The sequence below is a fragment of the Aquila chrysaetos genome, chromosome 4, assembly GCF_900496995.4.
Source record: "Aquila chrysaetos chrysaetos chromosome 4, bAquChr1.4, whole genome shotgun sequence".
Taxonomy (NCBI): domain Eukaryota; kingdom Metazoa; phylum Chordata; class Aves; order Accipitriformes; family Accipitridae; genus Aquila; species Aquila chrysaetos.
In genome coordinates, this window is record NC_044007.1 from 44,132,422 (window position 1) to 44,154,140 (window position 21,719).

Here is a 21,719-nt window from a genome sequence, read left to right on the forward strand (position 1 = left end):
TTCCATCAATTAGGTTCATAGAACCTCTTCTATTAGCTCTGTTAAACATAGTAAAAAAACCTGGTTGGCAGGTGGCCGCCTTCATTCTGAGCTTGTTCTCTTTCACTTGAAGTTATTGGGAAAAGTACTTTGTCACTCATATTGTGTACTTTTATTTTCCTCCTGCTTCTTATTACATCAAAGAAAACCTTAGATTTATAGGTTTATAGTGATGCAGGGTCTTCTCAGCTGCTTATTGTATCACTGACTGCATTCCCTGTTGATTGTTTGAACTTCAATCTAAAATGTTTTTATATTCTTTATTGCTTCTTCTTTGACTTGGAAATACTGTTGGGAAAAATCCATAAAAGCATTATCATGCCTGTTTTTCAGGACCCTTAGTTTGACTGTGATGCTTATGTCATGAATCCTGTCATCTGATCAGGGCTATAAAGGCAAGAGCTTTTGAGAACGATTGATGATTTAGATCTTGGATTTCTCTTTATTGGGGTCCCCCCCCTCTTTTTTTTTTTACCTCAGTTTACTGCAGTTTTTCTTAACTGGCCTTTTTCTAGTATGCTGAAATTTTTCTTTCTGATTTGCACACTAGGGTAACTTTAGTTTAAATTTTATTTTAAAGATGGGTCCATGGATACAGAAGTGGCAGAAGATACTCAAATTAATGAATAGTCTTTTGGAACTGAGAGTAAAGCTGGAAGGGATTTTCTAGCTCACTGCATCCAGTTTTGTGTAACTTCAGGCTCCATGCCACGTGATTCATTTAAAAAGCTTACTGAGCTGCTATTTAAAAGCAATTATTTTCTTGACTTCTCTATTCCTGTTGCAAAGTTGTATAGAATCTGATTGTCCTAATGTTTATAAACATCCCTTAATCTCAGATCTGAAAGTATTCTTGGCTAGTTTAAATCTATATGCTCTCATGCCCATATTGCCTTTCATTTTGGTGCTTGGCAATTCCCTAACGATTGTCACAGCATGTTTCTTCAATGTCTTTGTCTTCCTTGACTAAACAACCCAAGTTCTTTTGATGGGGCTGTCCTCTTCTTCATCTCAATAACAGTTCTTCGCACCTTTTCTGGTTTCCATTCACTTGGCTCAGATAATACATACAGTTAAAAAGCTTGCAACTTGCTTTTGTTTCCCAGAGTGTCATCGTTCATTCAGTACATAAGTTGCTGAGTTCAGTAAATGGTTGACTCTTCAGTATTCTCTTCCATCTTCAGTGTACATCATCTTCCTTCTCTTTTCATTACACTTAGTATACTTGTTTGATACTTTGATTTCTGTGCTGTTCTCACTAGGATATAAATATTTATTGCAGGCTTTGCAAATGTGTTTTATAGCATCTTACGACAAGATTGGTTTACATTCAATATCAAATCAGTAATGACAGTGGTTTTATTTTTCAGCGGTTTTGTATAACTCTATGGTTTACTGTTCTCATCAGCTTCAGAAACACTTAAAACTAATGCCTGGTTTTGAATTCTTTATTAAGAAAACAAAAGCTCAATAAACAAGTTTGTAGAACTACAGAGTGACCACTGTGATGTTCATGTCAGACATGATATGAATGTGGACAAAATCAAAGCTAAAATTGATGTTGTTGGGTGGTATTTTCTTGCCTAAAGAACCACACTGTTTCCAGCAGTATTTTATCTCACCTGTTGAAAGTGATGGAGGAGACAGTGGTCTGGCACAGTAGTTGTTATGCCAGCAGCCCCCTGTCCTCCCTGTCTTTTCTGTGTATGTGTACATATTTTACCTCCTGTAATCAACAATCTAAGGCAGTCCATCTTCCCTGTTTTGCCCACCACCCTTTTAGGGGTTGCCTGTTACCATCCACAACAGATAATTCTTTGCCATGCCCAACTCCTACGTGGAAAGAAGATGTCTAGCTGCGATCTTTGCTTTCAAGAAGAATTAGTTTCATGTATGAATTTCTTTATGCAAAAAATATATTCTTTAGCCCACAGTAGTACTGAATGTGCTCTAAGTTGATGTTAAGTCTTGCATGTGCCAGAAGTTAACAAGCTGGTTGTTTGCAGAAATTAGAATGATGGTTGAACCCCTCCATCCTAGTAGCTACTTTTCTGCTGCATTAACTTTTGTGATCTTTCACCGGTGTTGGTTAGTTGTGTAAAGTTCTTGTAGCATTGTGTTTGTAACTGTTTGGGAGGGAAAGATCAGATAAGATTTATTTGGACTGGATTATAGAATGAAAAGAAAGCAACTTTGACACTTGGCTTCTCTGTGTAGCTTTCTGTTATACTCCTCAATGGTTACAGTAAATTTATTAAAATGCTTGCATTCTTACAGAGAAGATGGATCACTTCCATGCTTTTTGATTGTCACAAAGCTTGTGTAACAAATGTGTCTCTTTTCCTCCAGGGATTTTTGGCTAATCAGAAAAGAGCTGAGAACTTGAAAGATCCTTCTGTGCTACCTGATTTGTGTTTGAGTCATGCAAATCAGCTGATGATTATGTTAACTAATCATAGAAAACTGTTAGATATTAAACAGAAATGTACCACTGCCAAACAGGAGCTTGCAAATAATCTACAAGTCAGACTGAAGTAAGTTACAACTTCTGAACTTTATATTGCTTGCATGTGCATCAAGACTGTTTAAAGAATGGGGTGTCTTAAGAAAATCTTCGGCAATGCTTAGTGTTTTTCTTCATGGGAGAGAAAATAAAACTTGCATCACTTCAGTTTGTATATGAAGTTATTTGTAAGTGTGATACAAAATACTCTTTTAAAAGGAACTTTTCTTAGAGTGTAAGTGGTTTTCATATTAATAAAACAGTATCCAAGAACCTACAATCCCCTCTTCTCTCATCAACCTCAGAAGCTGTCAGTATCTTATTTAAAATTTGACTGGCAATTATTTTGATGTTTTCAGAGGATTATAATAAGCATAAGTGAAACACTCTTCAGTGGCTTGTGATCACATCAAAGCAGAAAAACATGCTGGTAGTTTGGTTTACATGTAGTTAATGAAAAATAATTATATTCAGTCACAGCCAGTAAAAATAGCAATTTTTCATGTAAGCCTCATTACTGTATGACATGGAAGGCAGTAAGTAGTCTATATTGCTCAAAGGGAAATAGTTTTTCACACTACTACACTTAATTTAGCTTTAGATAATTTGTCATGTCAGATATACAGGAAGAGTATACAGAGTTTAATAATTTTTGGAGGAAAAAACTTTGTTTATGCTAGCAGCTAATAATTAGGCAACATTGTGACCCTGTTAGACTTGCATGTTGGATATCCATCAAGTAGATTTTTTATTGTTTTTTTTCTTGAAGAGATTGCAGTTTGTATAGATGAGGCAGGTACAAGGTGCAGGAAGATGTACAGCAGAAACAGCAGTGCACTAGCAACAAAGATCCTGTTGTGTTTGTAAAATAAATTACTGCTAGGTAAATCGAAATGTGAATTTGTCTTTGTTACCTATGCATCTGCTATTAGCCCAATGAAAAGATGACTTTTTTTTTGCACTATTTTTCTCTGTAGCAGGAATTTAAGGATAGTACATAGAACCTAGGTTGCTATAAATATCACTTTAATTTCCTATATGTTAAACTGTTTGTCTAGTATACGCTTAATTCATGAGTTGTTAGAGGAAAAGACTTGCATCCCTTTGTAAGGAATAAGCTAGTGAAATGTGGAGAGTGAATGCATAGAGGACAGCTCTGAAGAGAAGAATAAATCATAGATGTAAAAAAAAAAAACAAAAACCCAAAACACCCAAAACCCAACAAAAACCCCAACAACAACCCACCCCCCAAAAAACCCAAACCAAATCACTCTGGTGGCAAAGTTGCTGTAATCTTTCCCCGCAAATACACCAGTTGATCACCTTTTCAGTAGTTGTCCTGTGATTGTTATGTTGGTGGTTGTGCTTGAAATTAACGTATTAATTGTATCAATAAGATAACAGAAGATGTGGTTACAAGGTGTGAGAATTTGTATGTTACTGGCCCTGTTATTTGTAGTGCATGAGTAGCTGGTGTGAACTTCCCAAACAGTTTTGATCTCATTTGTTTGACATTATTCCTACCCTTAATATTTCTTAGTAATGCTTTTCAATAAGTATTTTTAAGTTTTGTAAACAAAAAGTAGTGTCTTCTTTCGTCTGGATGTACCAGCTTTTTTTAATTCTTCTGGAGAAAGTTGCATTATCGTTTCTCCTAAGGTTATGTGTGCTAAGAGCATTACTTGTCAAAAACAATACCTTAACTCAAATGGTGGTGTTAATTTTTTGAGCACTGATGTGGGTATCTTACTGTGAGAAATTAACAGGGAACTGCAAGGCGGCTACTGAATTCTGAATTGCTTGGTACTTCCGGATAGCCTGTTGTTGTCCCATGTAAAATGATGTTGTTGTTCAGTTCATCCAGATGTTACTACTCTTAGTGAAATTTAAATGCAGAAAAGATGACTAAGTTATCTTCTAAAGTGTAACCTACTTTTGTAGGTGGTGTTGCTTTGTAATGCTTCATGCTGACCAAGATGGAGAGAAACTACAAGCATTGCTTCGTCTTGTAACAGAGCTCCTAGAAAGGGTCAAGGTTGTAGAGGCTCTCAGTACTGTTCCTCAAATGTACTGTCTAGCTGTTGTTGAGGTTGTGAGGAGAAAAATGTTCATAAAACACTACAGGGAGGTAAGTAAAACTTTGAGACCAAACCTTTGTGTCAGTGTATAAATTAAAAACTAACTACATATTTTCCCTTCCACAGTGGGCAGGTGCTTTAATAAAAGATGGGAAACACCTATATGAAGCTGAAAAGGCAAAAAGGGAATCTTTTGGTAAACTATTCAGTAAGTACTTTCTCTTCTGTGAAATCAGAATTGTAGTTAAGTATGACTTTTGTCTTTGTAGTTAAAATACTTTCATTATGTTGTAGTTTAAATACCTGTATAATTTTTTTTTTGCTTGTATAGGAAATGCATACAGTATGCCAGTTGGTCCTATTACAAACAAAATATTTTTCTATTCATTTTTCTATTAATCAAATTAATGAATGTTTCATGTAGGTTATCCAAAATACTGTGAAAGTTCTAATTAGTTTAATGCTTGTAAAAGATAAGATTTCTAATTATTACATTTGAATGCAGTTTCTGTTTGAATGTGCTCTGAGCTTACTGTTCTTTTAAATAACACTTTTAAAACCATTACTGAATATTTGGGTATTGCTATGACTTCCGCTGTAGTACTTCAGAAAAAAAAACAAGAACGAAGAACAAAGTCTAAAGACCTTGACCAGAAGCTAAAAAAAAAATTAAAAATGAAGTTGCTGGTAAAAGAAATCTGATTATTTTTTTCTTTTTTCTGCAAAGTCCACAACTTATGTTCTGAATGAACTGCTAAAATAAGCAAATTGAGAAAAAGGTTATCAAAATTTTGGACAGGAGATTAGCAAGGTTACAATGAAAATTTGAGAAAGGCGTTGAGGCTTTTGCAGGGGTGAACATTAAGCAAAAAGTGGCTTCAGTGAAGGGAGAAGTTCTACTGGGATGGTGGGTTTTGCATGAAGTTCTGTGGTGACTTGCAATTTTTATGTTGTCAAGAAATGGCATAGTTAGTAATTCTTTCAAATGTAATTCAGCCATTAAACTGCAGTAGCTTAATTGTTTTCTCTTGAGGGATTGTTTATATGTTGCATTTCTTTCTTTTAAATAACCATTTTTTCTTTGCCCAGGGAAGTCTTTTCTAAGGAATCGTTTGTTTAGAGGACTTGACTCCTGGCCTCCATCCTTTTGTGTATGTACTCAATATATTTTGGGGTTTTATTTCACTTTTATAAACTGTACTTTCATAAATTAAAAACCTAAGCTTAATTCATTCAATCTATATGCCTGTCACATTGCTCCAACACAGATGAAAAAGCTGGGAGCCTAGTGTTCTTTTCTATTTCAAGTGACCTGTATTAACATTGGTTCATAACTTGCAGTGTGGTGGGAGAGGGAATGTCAACTCGATACTCCTTTACAGCAAGGAGTCTGTGGTATTGAACAAAAAATTTCTGTTAATGATCAGAAAAAAGAAGCCAGGAGGGATAAATTGATCATTTAATCCTCTCTTCTGATTAATAGAGCCATAAAATTAATAGGATGGTAAAAGCAAGTAAAAGGTTTTCATGTTTTTCTATAATCACTGGGTGAGTGGAAAAGCATTTTTGTTTCTTTATTGGCTGATAACATGGAGTGAAAAAGTATAGTTGTAATCAAGCATTGTCTGTTAACTTTGATTTCATACAGCTTGATTAATTCCAGTAAGATAACTCTCCCTAATTCTAATGTGGCCATCTCACTTTGCATCATTTAACCTTTTCAGCTTCTCCTTTGCAGCTTTATCTTCTTAAAGAATACTTGGAAAATAAGAATGCTACTCATTTCGGTGTTTCGAATACTGAACTGAATTAATACTTGACTGTATGTTTAGCAGCACAATAAATAAAGCTTCAGTGCCATCTCTTATCCCTTAACTTTTTAAACACATCCTTAATGTTTATGAAGGCTGGTAATAAGGAGAAAGTTGGACTTAAATGGTCGTTGTAGGCCCCTTCCAACTGAAATACTCTATTCTACTGCTGCTCGAGGCACTATGGATAGAGTTAGTGACTACAAATGTAAATGATTTTTTTAGGGGGTGAGGCCTGACATGGTTCCTTTAAAAAAAAAAAAAAAAAAAAAAAAAAGAAATCTTTTGAGAGAGAGATCAGTTTAACACCAACTTTTCTGTGTTATTAAACTCCTTTTGATCCTTCCTTAGCTATCTTGATACTATTTACATTAATAACAATGTCTAAATTAATTTCTTCTTAACACAGACACGGAAACCTCGCAGATTTGACAGTGAGCTTCCAGATATCTCATTAAGTGACTTGCAGTTTTTGCAGTCTTTTTGTCCTTCAGAAGTACAGCCGCTACTCAGGTAAAGCACCTTTTTAAACTTTGTATGTTATGGAAATAGCTTCCCCCTGGTCTGCAACCCCCCCCCAAGTTCATTTTCTGTAAGGAATAGACAAAGATATTTTTTGAACTGATACCATTCTTAAGCAATGGTCTTCACTGACTTAATGCAGATACATATTATCTATATGCTTCATGTACTCAAGCTTGTTTAATTTGAACACATGCATTGAGATGTAAAGAACGTTGGACATTCCTCTGAGCTGCCTCATAGCTAAAGAACAAAAAAAATTTGTCAGTTTTAAACTGAAATAGACTCATAACTTTATGTATGTTGTGTCAGATCAGAATTAAATTAATTTTTTTTTCATTTGCTCTTTAAGTGGTATTCTGGAGGAAATAAATTTCTTTAGCCCAGCATGAGATCTTAGTGATCTCCTGTATTCAGTTACTGCTTTTTCTCTGACAGACTGATTTTACTAAAAAAGTGTGTTTTCTAAGTGGCTCCACTGTCTATGGAAATCCATCATTTTGAGCAGAAGCTCTATTTCCATGTTTCTTATCTCCCAACAATAAGGCACACATGCAGATGTAGACAGGAAAGCTACTGTTTTGTCTCAGAGGCAACTTGACAGGATTAGTTTCTTGTCTAGAGCTTGGGGATGTCTTCCTGGAAAAGCTGACTGTTAGAGTGAGCTTTCAAACTCATATGTCTTAAACCTGTAGTAATCAGATAGAGAAATGCCAGCCAAGATAATGGGCAAGAAATAGGCAGTAGCAAGTTCTATGTAAGGTTCTCTCTAGGAGGAGATCTGTCTATCGGTATGACCACAGTCAGATGCTGCATGTATCTGTCATCCTTCTCCTAGAATTGATCTGCAGTTAGAGGTTTGCTGAGATTCCATTTTTTTTAGCCCCAAGGCCACAATCCCACAAAGGATGATAAGGTGAATCCGAAAGGAGGATGCTCAGCTGTCATCTGTCAGGTTCACCAACAGTATCAGCCTGAAACTTGTTAATGGTGCACAGTGCAGGAGCTGAATTCACTGTGGTTTTTTCACCTATTTTTTGTACTGGCATTCTTTTTGATTCAGAATTCCTGGCCATCCTTATGGTATTGCTGCTGGAATTAACAGTAAGTATAGTGAGCTTAGTCTGCTTGACAGTGCATTTGCCCTAGATCATGGTACAGTTGATGTACCCTTTTAATTTCTCTTGTTATGCTCTTAGGCTTGCTCCTCAGTGATTCTGCAGGAAAAAAAAAGGGCAAACTATAGTGTCATATTGCTGATGTTTGTCTGATTTTGGGGTTTGTGAGAATTTTACAACCTTCCTGGGAAGTTTGGACTGAGTTCAAGAAGAATTTTGCCTTACTATTGTCAGAAAACCAATTACTAACTAAACTCTTTCAGTTGGTCTGAATTGTAGTGACATAGCTTTCCACTTGATGGCTATAGAGGTGGGATTACATCATGTTCATTCTGGTTTCTGTGCTCAGGATTATATTTGGTGGAAATATTGATGATAGTGGTGGACTTGCAACTTGAGTGGGCAAAGCTGTCACACACCTTGGTAGACACTGAGCTTCAGAAGAAACCTTAGAGCAGTACTTTCTTTGGTATTTTCATTTAACATCTAAAGATCAAGCAACAGGCAAGCTGAGATCCAGCACACAGTCCTTTTCTGAACCCCTGAGCTGTATAATGATGCTTCTATTTACTTAATTTCAGAAGACTGAAGCATTTTATATGTTTGAGTAACTATTGAAATCTTAATTCTACAAAAATACACTAGATACCACTTCCCCTATATATTGAATAGAGAATGCAAAACCAATGTATTGTGTAATCTGCTTTTCTTATATTGTTAGTCTAAATGAACTCCCGCTTCATGATTTCAATGGAGCTATTCTTGAACAAATTAAAAATTCTGGATATACGGACTCTCAAGAAAAATCAAATAAATGTTGCTTTTCCAGAGGTTTAGAAAACTTGCAATTGAAAGCTTATCTTGCAACACTTGCAATGTGATCATGACACATTAATCAGTCTTTTAATTTAAATTACCTGTCATTAAAATAAAATAGTAGAGAATTAATAGCTAGTTCAAAGGAAGAGCTGGATTGGAGAGAATCCAACTGAAAAGAATAGAGTCATTTGCAAACATAAGTGCTTCAGTTACAGATCTAATCACTATCAGTTCTCTTCTGTTACTGTTATTGTAACTCTAGGTACTACTGGTAAATGTTTTCCTCAGAAGGAAGGACTGACATATTACTTCCCCATCATTGTGTTTATCATTTTCTACTCTTTAAAAGCTCTCAAGTTCTTAATTTAAAACACAAAACCCAGGTAGTCTTAGTGGATTTTCCATGTGAAATAGATGAAATGAAGAAAGTACAAGCCTTATACAAAAGGAAGCTTAGTCTTGTTGGAATATGCACATAATACATAATTTAATATATTTTAATCCTATACTGTTTTTAAGGGTTCCCATACTTTGTGACTTTGAACCTCTTCACCAGCATGTACGTGCTCTACATAACCTGGTAAAGGCAGCACAGAGTTTGGATGAAATGTCACAAACCATTACAGACCTGCTGAATGAACAAAAGGTATTTTTGTTTTTGTTTACCAAGAAAAGAGAATATTCTATTCAAAAGATTAGTTGGTCTCATAACTGCATAATAATAGTTTCCTTTCTAATCACGTACTAGTAAATACTCTGAGAATTTTGAGCTCTTCAACGTGTGAAGTGAGTTAACAGGTGCTTATATTCCACAGAAATTGTAGAATTAGAATTATTCTGTTAATATTTCTGTTTTCTGCCATTTTCTAAAGCTTCTGTGTGCAGAATGAGTGCATTTTGCCATTGTCGCTTTAGTTTGTATTTAATGAAGTTGTTACTTCTCTAGATTTTTGCATTGCTTCTTAAGTCCTTTTGACACAAGCAGTTAAGGAGAATTTAGCGCCTTGGTTGGTTGTCCCCATTAGCCTGAATATTGGTGTGTCACCTACTCCTTTATTGCAGTCCTGCTTTTTGGGGAAGGGAAAAAATATGTTGCAGTCTTTTTCTTTGAGTATAAGGAACAGATGGCAAAAAGATCTCTTCCTAGTTTCACTCTGCCTGTCAAGCAGATTCTTCCCCCTAGAAACTCTGTTTCTGCCAATCACTTTTGATTGTTATGTGCATTCAGCCTCTAACTTTGATAATACACCAGACAGGGTCCTTTTAGCTTCTGACTGCAGCCTGTCCCAGTGAAACTCTGGGTGAATTTAGCAATGCTTAAAATTTTATGTGAAGTTGACCGCTCCAAATTTGTGTTCCTTAGCAGCTTTGCTATAGAAAAAAGGTGTCACTTTTTGTGGAACTCCATGTTATCTACAGTGTAAGTGTTTGCATGCACTTTGCTGACTAGAAGCATCTTCTATAACTGCCAAGGTTATGGGCATGTTCAGTTTCAAATTACCAAATTCCTGCTTAAACCAGGTGACAGGAAGTCCTTTATCTTCTATTTGTCTGAGACTTGAACAAGAGATTTACTGGAAGTCTTTCACTTATGTAAAATATGAGACCTGGGCTGCTCTTTGTTCTGTAATACAGAAAAAGTGTATCATTTAGCTTGTTTCTTACCTCTTTTCTGTCTTTATGAAGATTGGTTTCTATATGAACGGCCATTAAGAGCAAGAGTGTTAGGGCCTGACCACTGTATTAGCCAACAGAATGGCAAGGAGTGGTGTAAATTTTGTGAAATATGGGAGTTTTCTGAACATGCTCTTCCAACAGACCATGCTCTAAAATACAGAAGTCCACCCCCAACTTGTAGCATCCTGAAATTTATCTCATAAGAAACCAGGATAGTGACAGGTTTTCTAACAAGTTAATTTTTCACTGAGGCTTGCAATGTCGGAAGACTGAAATAAATCAAAGGAGTAAGTTTTAATTCAAAAAATGTATAATAACAGTAGAAAAATAAACACAAAAGGTGCCTTACTTGTTCAAGTCTTGATGGTTTGCCCTTTTTGGTTCAGACTTGCTTATCTGAGAAATTTTTATCAGTATCTGGCTCACAGAAAGGTGTTTGCCAAATCAGGAGAATCTGTTCTTCCCACTTTTCTCTTTTGCTGTGCTTTGACCAGTTTGGATTCTTGGCTGACTCATATGTCAAATGCTTAGAGAGGTTTGGATAATTGTCTCTTTCCTTAGAGTAAATTGCATTGCACGGTCAGAGCTGGGCCATTCATGATGTAATCTTGAAAATGCCCATCTCTGTGTGTAATTTCAATGATTCATTTCAACTGGTTTTTTGGAATTGAAGCAAATAGATCTGTCAGATATTTTTCCTTCTCAGTAATAATGGTCTTGTTATTACTTGATGAGAGATACTAGGTCTTTCTCTGTGTTGCTTTGTTCTGCAGATGATCTAGAAATGTTTTTTAAATTACACTACTTTTTGCCCGTGGTTTTTTTTGCATGGAATTACTGAAATAATTTGAAAATATTCTTTTCTTATCCTTAGTATTGGTGGGAATTTACAGTATATAATTAGAAAGATGAATAAACATTTGGTAATAGTCCTGATGATGCCTACAGCTTCATGCACCTACACATTCTATTGGTGAACTGTGAGATATCCTCTCAGCTTGGTGCAGAGTTGGCGATGACTGTGCAGGTGGGGCGTGTTGCCCATACAGCAGAATGTTGCTCTTGTACTCTCCCAAGGAGACACATTTGACCCCAACCTCCCTTTCCATACCAGAGGCAGCAGAAGCCTAGTTAAGTTGCACTGGGATAGTTTCCCTGGCTTGTTGGTAGTGCAGCAGTTTAGCTCTGTCTAGGTCAGGTGGGAGTTCATCCTACTGCATCAGCCGCAGCAGCTGGTCTTTTGATAGTTGCTTTAGGCAGGAGAGAGAAGCTGTGGCTGCAGACAAGTGAGCAAAAAGCAAGTCAGAGAGGAGATCCAATACCTTACTGGGGATGTTAGTAGCATTTCTTTTTGAGTGTCCCCATAACTCTTATTGTTTTAGCGTACAAATTCATAGAACATTAACGATGATATGCTTCTCTATCTGCTATCAGATTTCTTTTTTTAGTATTACATCAGAATAGTTAAAGAACATTGTTGTGAATTTTTGTTTAATTTGTTACTACTTTGAAATTGGTTTTCCTTTTTAAAGCTTTCTTCTTAGTCTTTGTAATTTAATGGTATCACACCAAAGATATTGCTGTGCCCTCTCATTTCTATAATACGGACAAAGTTTAAGCAGATCAGTGACGGGGTTAAAGATGTCCAGGAGAAAGTTAAGATGCCCACAGGAGTCAGGTAAGATGACTAAGGTGTCTTCTCCACAGTTAGTAGATGATTAACATATGCAATCCTTTGGTATTAAAAGTTTCTCTTGTAAGAGAAGCTGCTTTTCAAATCAGATTATGAATCTACCATTTGTTCTAGTTGAGTTTGAAATTCAAACACTGTAATCCTTCCAAGAATTGCCCCATTCCCTGACTATGGTTATCATAGTAACATAACTAGAACAAGGCATGTAATCCAGCAACACGTGAGAACTTAAAAATTAACTCTGCTTCTCTGTCTCTTTTGTCGTGTTTGCTCTTGACTCCTTTTCCTTTGTCATCACAGGAATTACAGTGTATGACATAGGCACACATTGCTGCCTGTAGATTTTAAATAGACTAGGTGGCAGGCACCAGCTTCTCAGGGAAATAGGCAACAGTAAACAAAGTCTTTTATATAGTTTCAGCTACTCAAAATGTGAGTTTTAACTCTTCACTAGGCAGTAATCTGGTACTCTAACTAGAGACGGAGTTCACAGCAGCCACTGCAGAGGCATCCTGGAATTTGTTACAGCCCCAGGTCATGAGGAGACCAAGCTCAGTAGAGTGTTGTTCTACACAGCGACAACTATTTTTTTGTTTTCTTCTTCATTCTGCAGGGGTGCCAAAAGTAGATAACCATCTTTCCTTTGCATGTGGCTTTCTGTAAGGCCTTCTAATATTCAAAGCCTTTGAAGTGCTTTTTTAGTATGTGCTTATTGGCATCTGTGATGCTAGCTTTTATTTCTGTTGAAGTTCTGGTTTATCAATCTTAAATGTTTGTCACTTAAAGTATATGCTTTGAATCCACACATGTATCAGCATATACAGTATCTTTCAGCGTTTCTTTTTCTAAGTTTTCTTAGATAAACAGCAAGCAGAAATTAAACTCAAGGGAAATGCTTAAACTTGGACTAATAGTACCTTTAAACAAAAGGAGCATTTCCCTTTCAGTTTTTTAGTCTCATGTTCTGTGTTCATTTTTGATAAAGACAATATTTTGTATATAATGGATATAGCTTTTTTTACAGTGGGTTTTCATCACTGGATTTCAAAATCATTGTATGATTTGCTTTCATATAGATGCAGTGGCTAATGGAAGTGAGGTGTAAATGCAGCTCTGCTAAATAGATGAGTGTCAGAGCTGGAAATAGATTCTTCCTAAATCTCATTTCAGAATTCAGTTAGTCACACTGCACCTCCCTTAAGAGAACTTTTACATGGTACAGAGAAGAGTAGGGTCCCTTTTTGGGTACCAGGCATTAGTAAAAGATTGAGAAGACAAAAATTGGCTATTTATACATCAGCAGTCTCATATATGTTACTTCTGGTTTTGGGGGGTTTTTTTGAGTTCTGTTGCTGACCGTTTATTGCCCAGCTCCACTAACTGTTGCCAGTCAAATAGCTCCATTGAATGGATAGCAAACGTTTCTTCAACAAAAACTAACGTACTAAAGAACACCAGACACGTGATTTAAATGCACGGAGACAATGTGGATGGTTTGGAAAAGAGGCACAAGCAGCATCATAAGGATTATCAGCTGCAGGCAGTGTTGGCTTTTTGGAGAAGAGCACTATTCTGAAAGATCTCCAGCACTTTGAGAATTAACATCTTATGGGAATCTTTTACTGCAAATATTCCAATGAGTCTTTAGGAATAGTTTCTTTTCAAGATGGTCACATTCCTCTGATGAATAAGGTCAAACAAGTCCTTCAAGGGTGAAGGATGGAAAAGCAAGGTAATGGTTAGGCTATGGAGTTACAGACAGTGCATCTGAGATTTTTCAGAACAACAGTCCTTTCAGAAAACTTGTCTCTTCCAGTTTGTGATCCTGATGATCCTGCTCATACCTCTTCATCCTACATGTCACGGATAGTCTCCGTATGTATTTTAACTGGATGTATTTCACTGTAATTTTCTTAGGAAAAATTGCTTCGCTACCCATCTTACTGCAAAATTGTTCAGTAATGCATCCTTGGTGAATACTGAGGCTGTACATTGATTTTTGGCTTCCACTGGGATGTGTTCTGTACTTGCTGAAGCTTAAGGCTTACATTTTTGTTCTAAGAATCTGCAGATGATATTATTGTAGACATTAGGGCTTCTATATTCCCTGTTGTATTTAACAGTTAATAGTATAAGATACTACAGATTGACCATTTGTTCCTAGTTCTAATAGATTTAAAGATAGTAAAGGAAGAGGACTTTAATACACACTTCGCTTATTCTGTCAAACAAAGCTTACAAGCAGTAAATTTATTTTATTTTTTATTTTATATTTATTTTAGTTTGTATTTGTTACATCTATTAAATAGCAAAGATAAGAAAATCTATAACTGAAGTGTAATCTTCTAGATACATCATACTGTAAGTTAAGTTGAGTTCTAGTCACATACAAAAAGCTTGAAAATCACAGAACACAGGCTGTTTGCACAGTTTCTAAGGCCTTGCTTAGGTTGATTATTTTTTTTAAAGCATGTCAAAATGGTGCTTTACTGAATTTCAGGTGAATAGAAATAAGTGCATGTAATGTGGCCTGCAGTTACAACTATTATAGCTATGATAAATCAAACTTCAGCTGAATTCACTTAAAGTATATATTCCATGGCAGTATAGAAAAGTATGATGTCTTTGAAATAGCAAAGATTTGGTTTTCAAACACTGTGCATGAATTTACACTTTTCAGCAAAGTATGCACTGGAACTTGATCTTGCTTTATAATTCGTATAGTAGTGAACAAAACCTGATGATAATGAGATTTAAACATGTTATCTAATCACAATTAATTGGAAAATTGATTTGAAGGTAAGTTTTTAGCTTTTTAAGAATCAGAAGCACTGGAATTGATCAGAGTTACTTGGGAACAGTTTTGTGAAGGTGGAGAAGCTTTACTTAATCTTTGTATTGGCTTACCAGCTGCTGTTACTCATGGATGATTATGGGTGGTTATTCCAACAGCTTTTCAGCTGAATATTGAAGGATCTGGTGCTACAGAATCAGGTTTGGTGGTATCCAAGGTCTAGAGGCAAAATGACAAAAATTGGGAGCAATGGCGGGGGGGTGGGGATAGGGCAGGAAGTCCACTCAGGCTGTGATATCTTGCATTCTGAAAAGTCAGAATATTGCTTTTAATTACAATGTGCCCTTCATTATACTGTACTACTTCTACACTCTCACAAGCAGAACAATTCTCATGCATGTTTTTGATACGTTAGTAGGTAACAGTTTTGTTGTAGTAAGGCTTTTTGTAAACCTTAGTTTTAGTGTATTAATAGTGACTGGACTACACTGATTTTTAATAGCAGTATTAGCAACATAAAATAAAGATATTTTAGTGAAAAAATTATTAGGAAAACTGAAATCAATAGGCTGTTAGAAAACAAAGCTTATTTCTGACTGGTTACTTCAGGTTTTCGTATCATCCAAACTTACGTTTCAGCCCTTTCAAATACAATTATATGCATTCTATGTAGGACTTTTGGATAGATGAACATTTAATATTTATGTTTTTACATATGGTGCTTTTTTGAAACTTACTGGAAAATCTCTCTGAATTTCTGCAAGTTTTACTTAAAATTTAGTTGTGTGTATTTTTGAGTGTTACAGATAATAAGGCTGACTTTTTAAGTTCTTGTTCTGCCTGGTAATTTTTATTCAATTTAAAATAGTAATAGTTTTGCCTATCACTTTGTTAAGTGTTTGTTTCTTATTTTATAACTTGTAGGCCTCCAATAGTCAAGCATCGCCACAATCTGCTACCACACCAAGGATGGAAAGTACAACAGGAACTGCAATTGCTACCTCTTCAAGAACTCCTCCATCACTCAGTCTTCAGGGTCCCCTGTGTCCTTCTGTGTGTCCCCCAGCTCCATTAGAAGAATTGTCTCCGGACAGCATTGATGCTCATACATTTGATTTTGAAACTATTGCCCATCCGAACTTGGAGCAAGCTCTTAAGCAAGGATCATTAGACTTGGATTCATTAGCAGAAAGTCCAGAATCTGACTTTATGTCAGCTGTAAATGAATTTGTAATAGAAGAAAATCCAGTATCTCCTAATGTAATAAGTGATCCACAAAGTCCAGAAATGATGGTGGAATCTCTTTATTCTTCAGTTATCAATGCAATAGACAGTAGACGTATGCAGGATACAAATTCTTGTGTGAAGGACGTTTCAGTAGAAAATGCATCTCTCAATGTTTGCATGGAGAAGTGTAGGGTTATTGCCCAAGACTCAAAGGTACATTTAAGAGGTATAAAAGAAGATCTTTGCCACTTTAGAACACTTGTACAAAGAGAACAGTGTGACTTCTCTAATACTTTAAAAGGCACTTCGTTAGAAATAGTAAATACTATTGAGAAGGTAAAACTTTCACTTGAAAAAACACTAAAAGATAAACATCAAAAAGAATTACAGTCTTTGAAAAGTGAATATGAAACTAAAATTAATAAATTATTGGAGGATGGTGAAGAAAATAAAAAGAAGATTAAAAAGTTAAAAGGTGACTTACTAGGCCTTGAGGAAGTTCTTCAGAATAAGAATGATGAATTTGCCATGGTAAAAAATGAGAAAGAAGCTGTAGTTTGCCTTCAGAATGAAAAAGACCAAAAATTACTTGAATTGGAATGCCAAATGGAGACACAAAATTGTGAAATTAAGGAACTGAGGCAGTCTCGTGAGATAGTACTTGAAGACTTGAAAAAACTTCATGTTGAAAACAATGAAAAACTACAACTCCTGAGGGCAGAACTCGAGAGTTTAGAGCAAAGCCATTTAAAAGAACTGGAAAACAAACTGCAAGCCAGGCATTTACAGGAATTTGAGAAGGTGCTAGCTGAGCACAAGGACTGTTTAGATAAATTAAAAAAAGAGAACCAGCATAGACTTGAACAAATGCAGGAATACCATGCAGTAGTTGTGCAAGAGAAACAACAACAAGTAGAAGAGTTACAACTCAAGGTTTCAGATCTTTCCGATTTGAGGTGCAAATTAGAAGTTGAACTTGCCCTGAAAGAGGCAGAAACTGATGAAATGAAGCTGCTTTTGGAAGAAAGCAGAAACCAGCAACAAGAGACCTTAAAATCTCAGATTGATAAAGAAACTGAAAGCTTAAAAAAGGAGATAGATAAATTAAACAGTAAAATACAAATTAACAGTGATGAATATCAAGTGGGCTTATCAGAACTAAGGACTCTGATGACAATTGAGAAAGATCAGTGCATTTCTGAGCTAATAGACAGATATGAAGAAGAATCAAATTTGCTTAGAACTGAACTAAATAAAGTAACACTTCTTCATCAAAAAACTTCTGAGGCAGAAAAAAGACTTTCAGAGCAAATAACAGAACTACAAAGTAAGTTAGAGTTGGAAGTGACTGCCCTAGAAAAGGAAAAAACAGAAAAACTGTCTCTCTGTGAGCAGCAGGAAAAATATGAAGCTATTATCCATAAGCTTAAGGAAGAGAAAGAACTGTTAGTATCTAACCAAGAACAAGACAGGCAGTTGCTCATTCAGAAGCTCAATTGTGAAAAAGAGGATGCAGTACAAACTGCTTGTAAAGATTTTGAATTACAGAGGGAAGCTGCTGAAAAAGGGCTTTTGGAAAAAATACAACAACTTGAGATGCAAGTAAATCGGAGGTACTGTAAGACTTAAGTTACAGTGTTTTCCAAGTATTTTAAAGTAATTACTATGGTATATTTATTCATGATGCACTATGCATTAAGTAAAATTTCTGTATGTTTGTAATAGTGTTTATCTGAGTTGGTTTCTATATTCAAGTTTCAAGTTACTTCTATTTTATAGGTAGTGATATTCCTGTGTCTGTAGTTAATCTCAAAGATTGTAAAATATCTTACACGATATTATTTCCAGACAGCAATGAAGGTTTTATATTTCAGTCTTGTGCTGTTACGTTGCAGAAGTGTTTCCACAATAGCATGTTGCTTGAAAATCCAATTTTGATGGTCTCAGCCTCTCTCTCTTTTCCCATCCTTTGGTCTGGTATTAGTGCTGTGTGAGCATGCAGTGGCTAGCTTTTAGGGTGATAACTTTCTTTTATTGGCAACTATGCGTGCTTGTTGGCGCTAATGGTGGCATGAAAGTGTGTGGGAATATATATATGACCGACTGAGAACTGTCCCATGCCCACCTGGACTTGCATTGACTTTAGCTGCCATGGTTATGTATTTCAGGGTCTTCAGTTTAAGCTTTATAATGAAACACACATGGGCAACACTATTTTAAAGAACATCCTAACATCATTGTTTTTCATTATTAATTTCTGCAGTGTTTTTGCATTTTAAAAAGAAAAATATATTTTCCCTTGCCAGAAATGCCTAGAATTACTCTTTCTGATTTCTCATATCTTAGAATCATAGAATCGTTTAGGTTGGAAAAGACCTTTAAGATCATTGAGTCCAACCATCAACCATGCCCACTAAACCATGTTCTGGAGTACCTTGTCTATATGCTTTTTTAATACCTACAGGGATGGTGACTCCACCACTTCCCTGGGCAGCCTGTTCCAATGCCTGACAACCCTTTCAGTGAAGAAATTTTTCCTGATATCCAGTCTAAGCCTCCGCTGGCACAACTTGAGGACGTTTCCTCTCGTCCTGTCACTTGTTACTTGGGAGAAGAGACCGACACCCACCTCACTACAGCCTCCTTTCAGGGCATTGTAGAGAGCAATATGGTCTCCCCTCAGCCTCCTTTTCTCCAGACTAAACAACCCCAGTTCCCTCAGCTGCTCCTCATTAGACTTGTGCTCTAGACCCTTCATCAGCTTTGTTGCTCTTCGTTGGATGTGCTCCAGCACCTCAATGTCTTTCCTGTAGTGAGGGGCCCAAAACTGAACACAGTACTGGAGGTGCGGCCTCACCAGTGCCCAGTACAGGGGGACGATCACTCCCCTGCTCCTGCTGGCCACGCTATTTGTGATGCATGCCAGGATGCTGTTGGCCTTCTTGGCCACCTGGGCACACTGCCAGCTCATATTTAGCCAGCTATCAACCAACACCCCCAGGTCCTTTTCTACCAGGCAGCTTTCCAGCCACTCTTCCCCAAGCCTGTAGCGCTGCATGGGGTTGTTGTGACCCAAGTGCAGGACCTGGCACTTGTCCTTGTTCAACCTCATACAATTGGCCTCGGCCCATCGATCCAGCCTGTCCAGATCCCTCTGTAGAGCCTCCCTTCCCTTGAGCAGATCAACATTCCTGCCCAACTTGTCACCTACAAACTTACTGAGGGTGGACTCGATCCCCTCATGCAGATCATTGATAAAGTTATTAAGGAGAACTGGCCCCAGTACTGAGCCCTGGGGAACACCACTTGTGACTGGCTGCCAACTGGATTTAACTCCATTCACCATAACCCTCTGGGCTCGTCCATCCAGCCAGTTTTTTACCCAGTGAAGAGTACACTTGTCCAAGCCATGAGCTGCCAGCTTCTCAAGGAGTATGCCTGGTAGCAGAGTAGATGATGATATTATGGAATGGAAATAGTAGAATTTTTCTATGTGACTACTGCTTAGAAACAATATTCTATTTTGAAATGCTAGAATTTGTCGTTTATGTTCTTGTAGTGTGAAGGAATGCAGTGTCTAGATCTTGTTTGTACAATACCTAAATGGAGCATTTTTTTCGAGGTATTATGATATACCAAGTATGTGAAATGGGAAAAGACCAATAAAATGGATAGAATGGGCATAAAAGCCAGACGAGTACTGCAGAACATAAATGCTAACTTAAGTCTGTATTCAACTTTCAATATCAATGTAATGTTAAAAAAAAAAAACCACCTAAAAAAAAGGGGAAGGAGAGGGGAAGTTATCCAGAGTGTCCAACACGTGTGCACAACTCGCTTACATACTGCAAGGGAAATCTGAATACCTGCTTCACTTGAATTACCCACTTTGGTCCCATTACCTCAGGATTTTGATACTAACATATCCATCATTAAATGATGTTGTATCAGTGTCTGTGTTTTGTATGTCAGTGTATGAAAAAATACATCAAGATAATATTACATTTTTTGAGTTAAGATTGGGATGTAATGAAATTAAGAACTGCCCTTAATTGAACAAAAAATTCTTTTAATGAAATATGGTGAAATGAGGAGGAAAAAAGATAAATTCTTATGTTCTTTTCCTTTTATATGTATTAATGCACTGTAGAAGTTTTAAAAACTTGACTCAACAGGAAAAGGATGTAGCTGTGTCATTAGACTTTAAAAAATCCACCATCTGCGCTTACATTTGAACAACTTCTGAGCACAGATGTGTGTATTCTTATACAAACTGGATAAAACAGATATAGTAATGTATTTCAAAGAGATATTATCTGTTTCAGTCTAAAGAAGTGTTAGTAGTTTGTTATGAGTTCTGTCAAGTAATTTAATTTTCAGTGTGACATGAAAATATATATTGCCTCCTAAGGCTCGTCTTTATGCCTTTAATCTGCTGTTAGTTTTTTTTCTCTAGGAATAGAGACATGATGTGTTTTGACTCCAGAGGGCGCATATGTTAAGTGAATCTGTCTTAATATTTCAAAGTCACTGTCTAGCTGTTTGGGTTTTGAGTTTCTAAAACCCCAAGCTATGTCAATAATTTGAGTCGACTTGTTATCCTCACTCAGTCATTGTTTAGCAGTTAACTTGTAATGGGAGAAACCAACTTTTATTTGGCATGTGCCTATATGCTTGTCAGATAAATGTCCTTTTCTGCAAGAGCAATGTTACATTAGCCATCCAGAAGGCATGGACAGGGAGATGAATTGTTAAATTTGACCCAAGTGTTGCACTGGTATCAGGAGTTTAGTTTTTGAACTTACATGAAAACTAAAAAAAAAATTTAGAAGTGACAAAGAAATGTTTGTGACCTATGCATTACCAACATATGAAAATGAATGTGTTCTGGTCATAATGTGCCTGAAATTAAAGTCATCATGATTTGGAAAGATAATAAAACTGCAAGGCAGTTGTAACTCTCCTATTTAATCTTTCTATGTATGTAGTATGTACTAGCCAAGATTAAGTGAAAAATACGATTTCTGTAATGACTTCCTTTGTTATGCAGTTTGCTGGTTAGTAAAAAGATTGATGACATTTTAAAGAATATTAAAAATAGAATAGGAATCCTCACTGCTTTGAAAACTGAATTACAGCTTTGATGTCTTCCAGCCGTGGTATTGTCCAGCCACTTCTATCAGACTACCATCAGTAGTGAAGCTTCTCTGTAGAGCACGTGCTCTCTCTCATAGCTAGGCTTAATTTAGAAATAAATTGAAATTAAATCCATCAGGAAGATGCTTTCTCAGTGGCACAAAAAGATTTGCCTGAATGTCTCATAACTTGCTTTGTTCTCTGCTTATTTTACTTCTGATTTCTGGAAAGTCAAAGGTTGTTTTGCCACTCTGAGAACTTCAGTTGGCTTTCAGAGCTTTATTTACCACTTCTTACGGGCT

At 36.4% G+C, this 21,719-nt stretch overlaps 1 protein-coding gene across 6 annotated transcripts in view; it reads left to right on the top strand.

Moving 5' to 3' along the window:
• RB1CC1 (RB1 inducible coiled-coil 1) overlaps positions 1–21,719 on the top strand; it is an 81,439-nt gene that overhangs the window by 40,799 nt on the left and 18,921 nt on the right. For all 6 annotated transcript variants that reach the window (XM_030011133.2, XM_030011136.2, XM_030011131.2 and 3 more), the window contains 7 exons: positions 2,389–2,573; positions 4,484–4,670; positions 4,747–4,828; positions 5,710–5,771; positions 6,841–6,944; positions 9,410–9,536; positions 15,979–17,894. In XM_030011133.2, the coding sequence (XP_029866993.1) occupies positions 2,389–2,573; positions 4,484–4,670; positions 4,747–4,828; positions 5,710–5,771; positions 6,841–6,944; positions 9,410–9,536; positions 15,979–17,894 (2,663 nt within the window). The remainder of the gene's footprint in view (positions 1–2,388; positions 2,574–4,483; positions 4,671–4,746; positions 4,829–5,709; positions 5,772–6,840; positions 6,945–9,409; positions 9,537–15,978; positions 17,895–21,719) is intronic.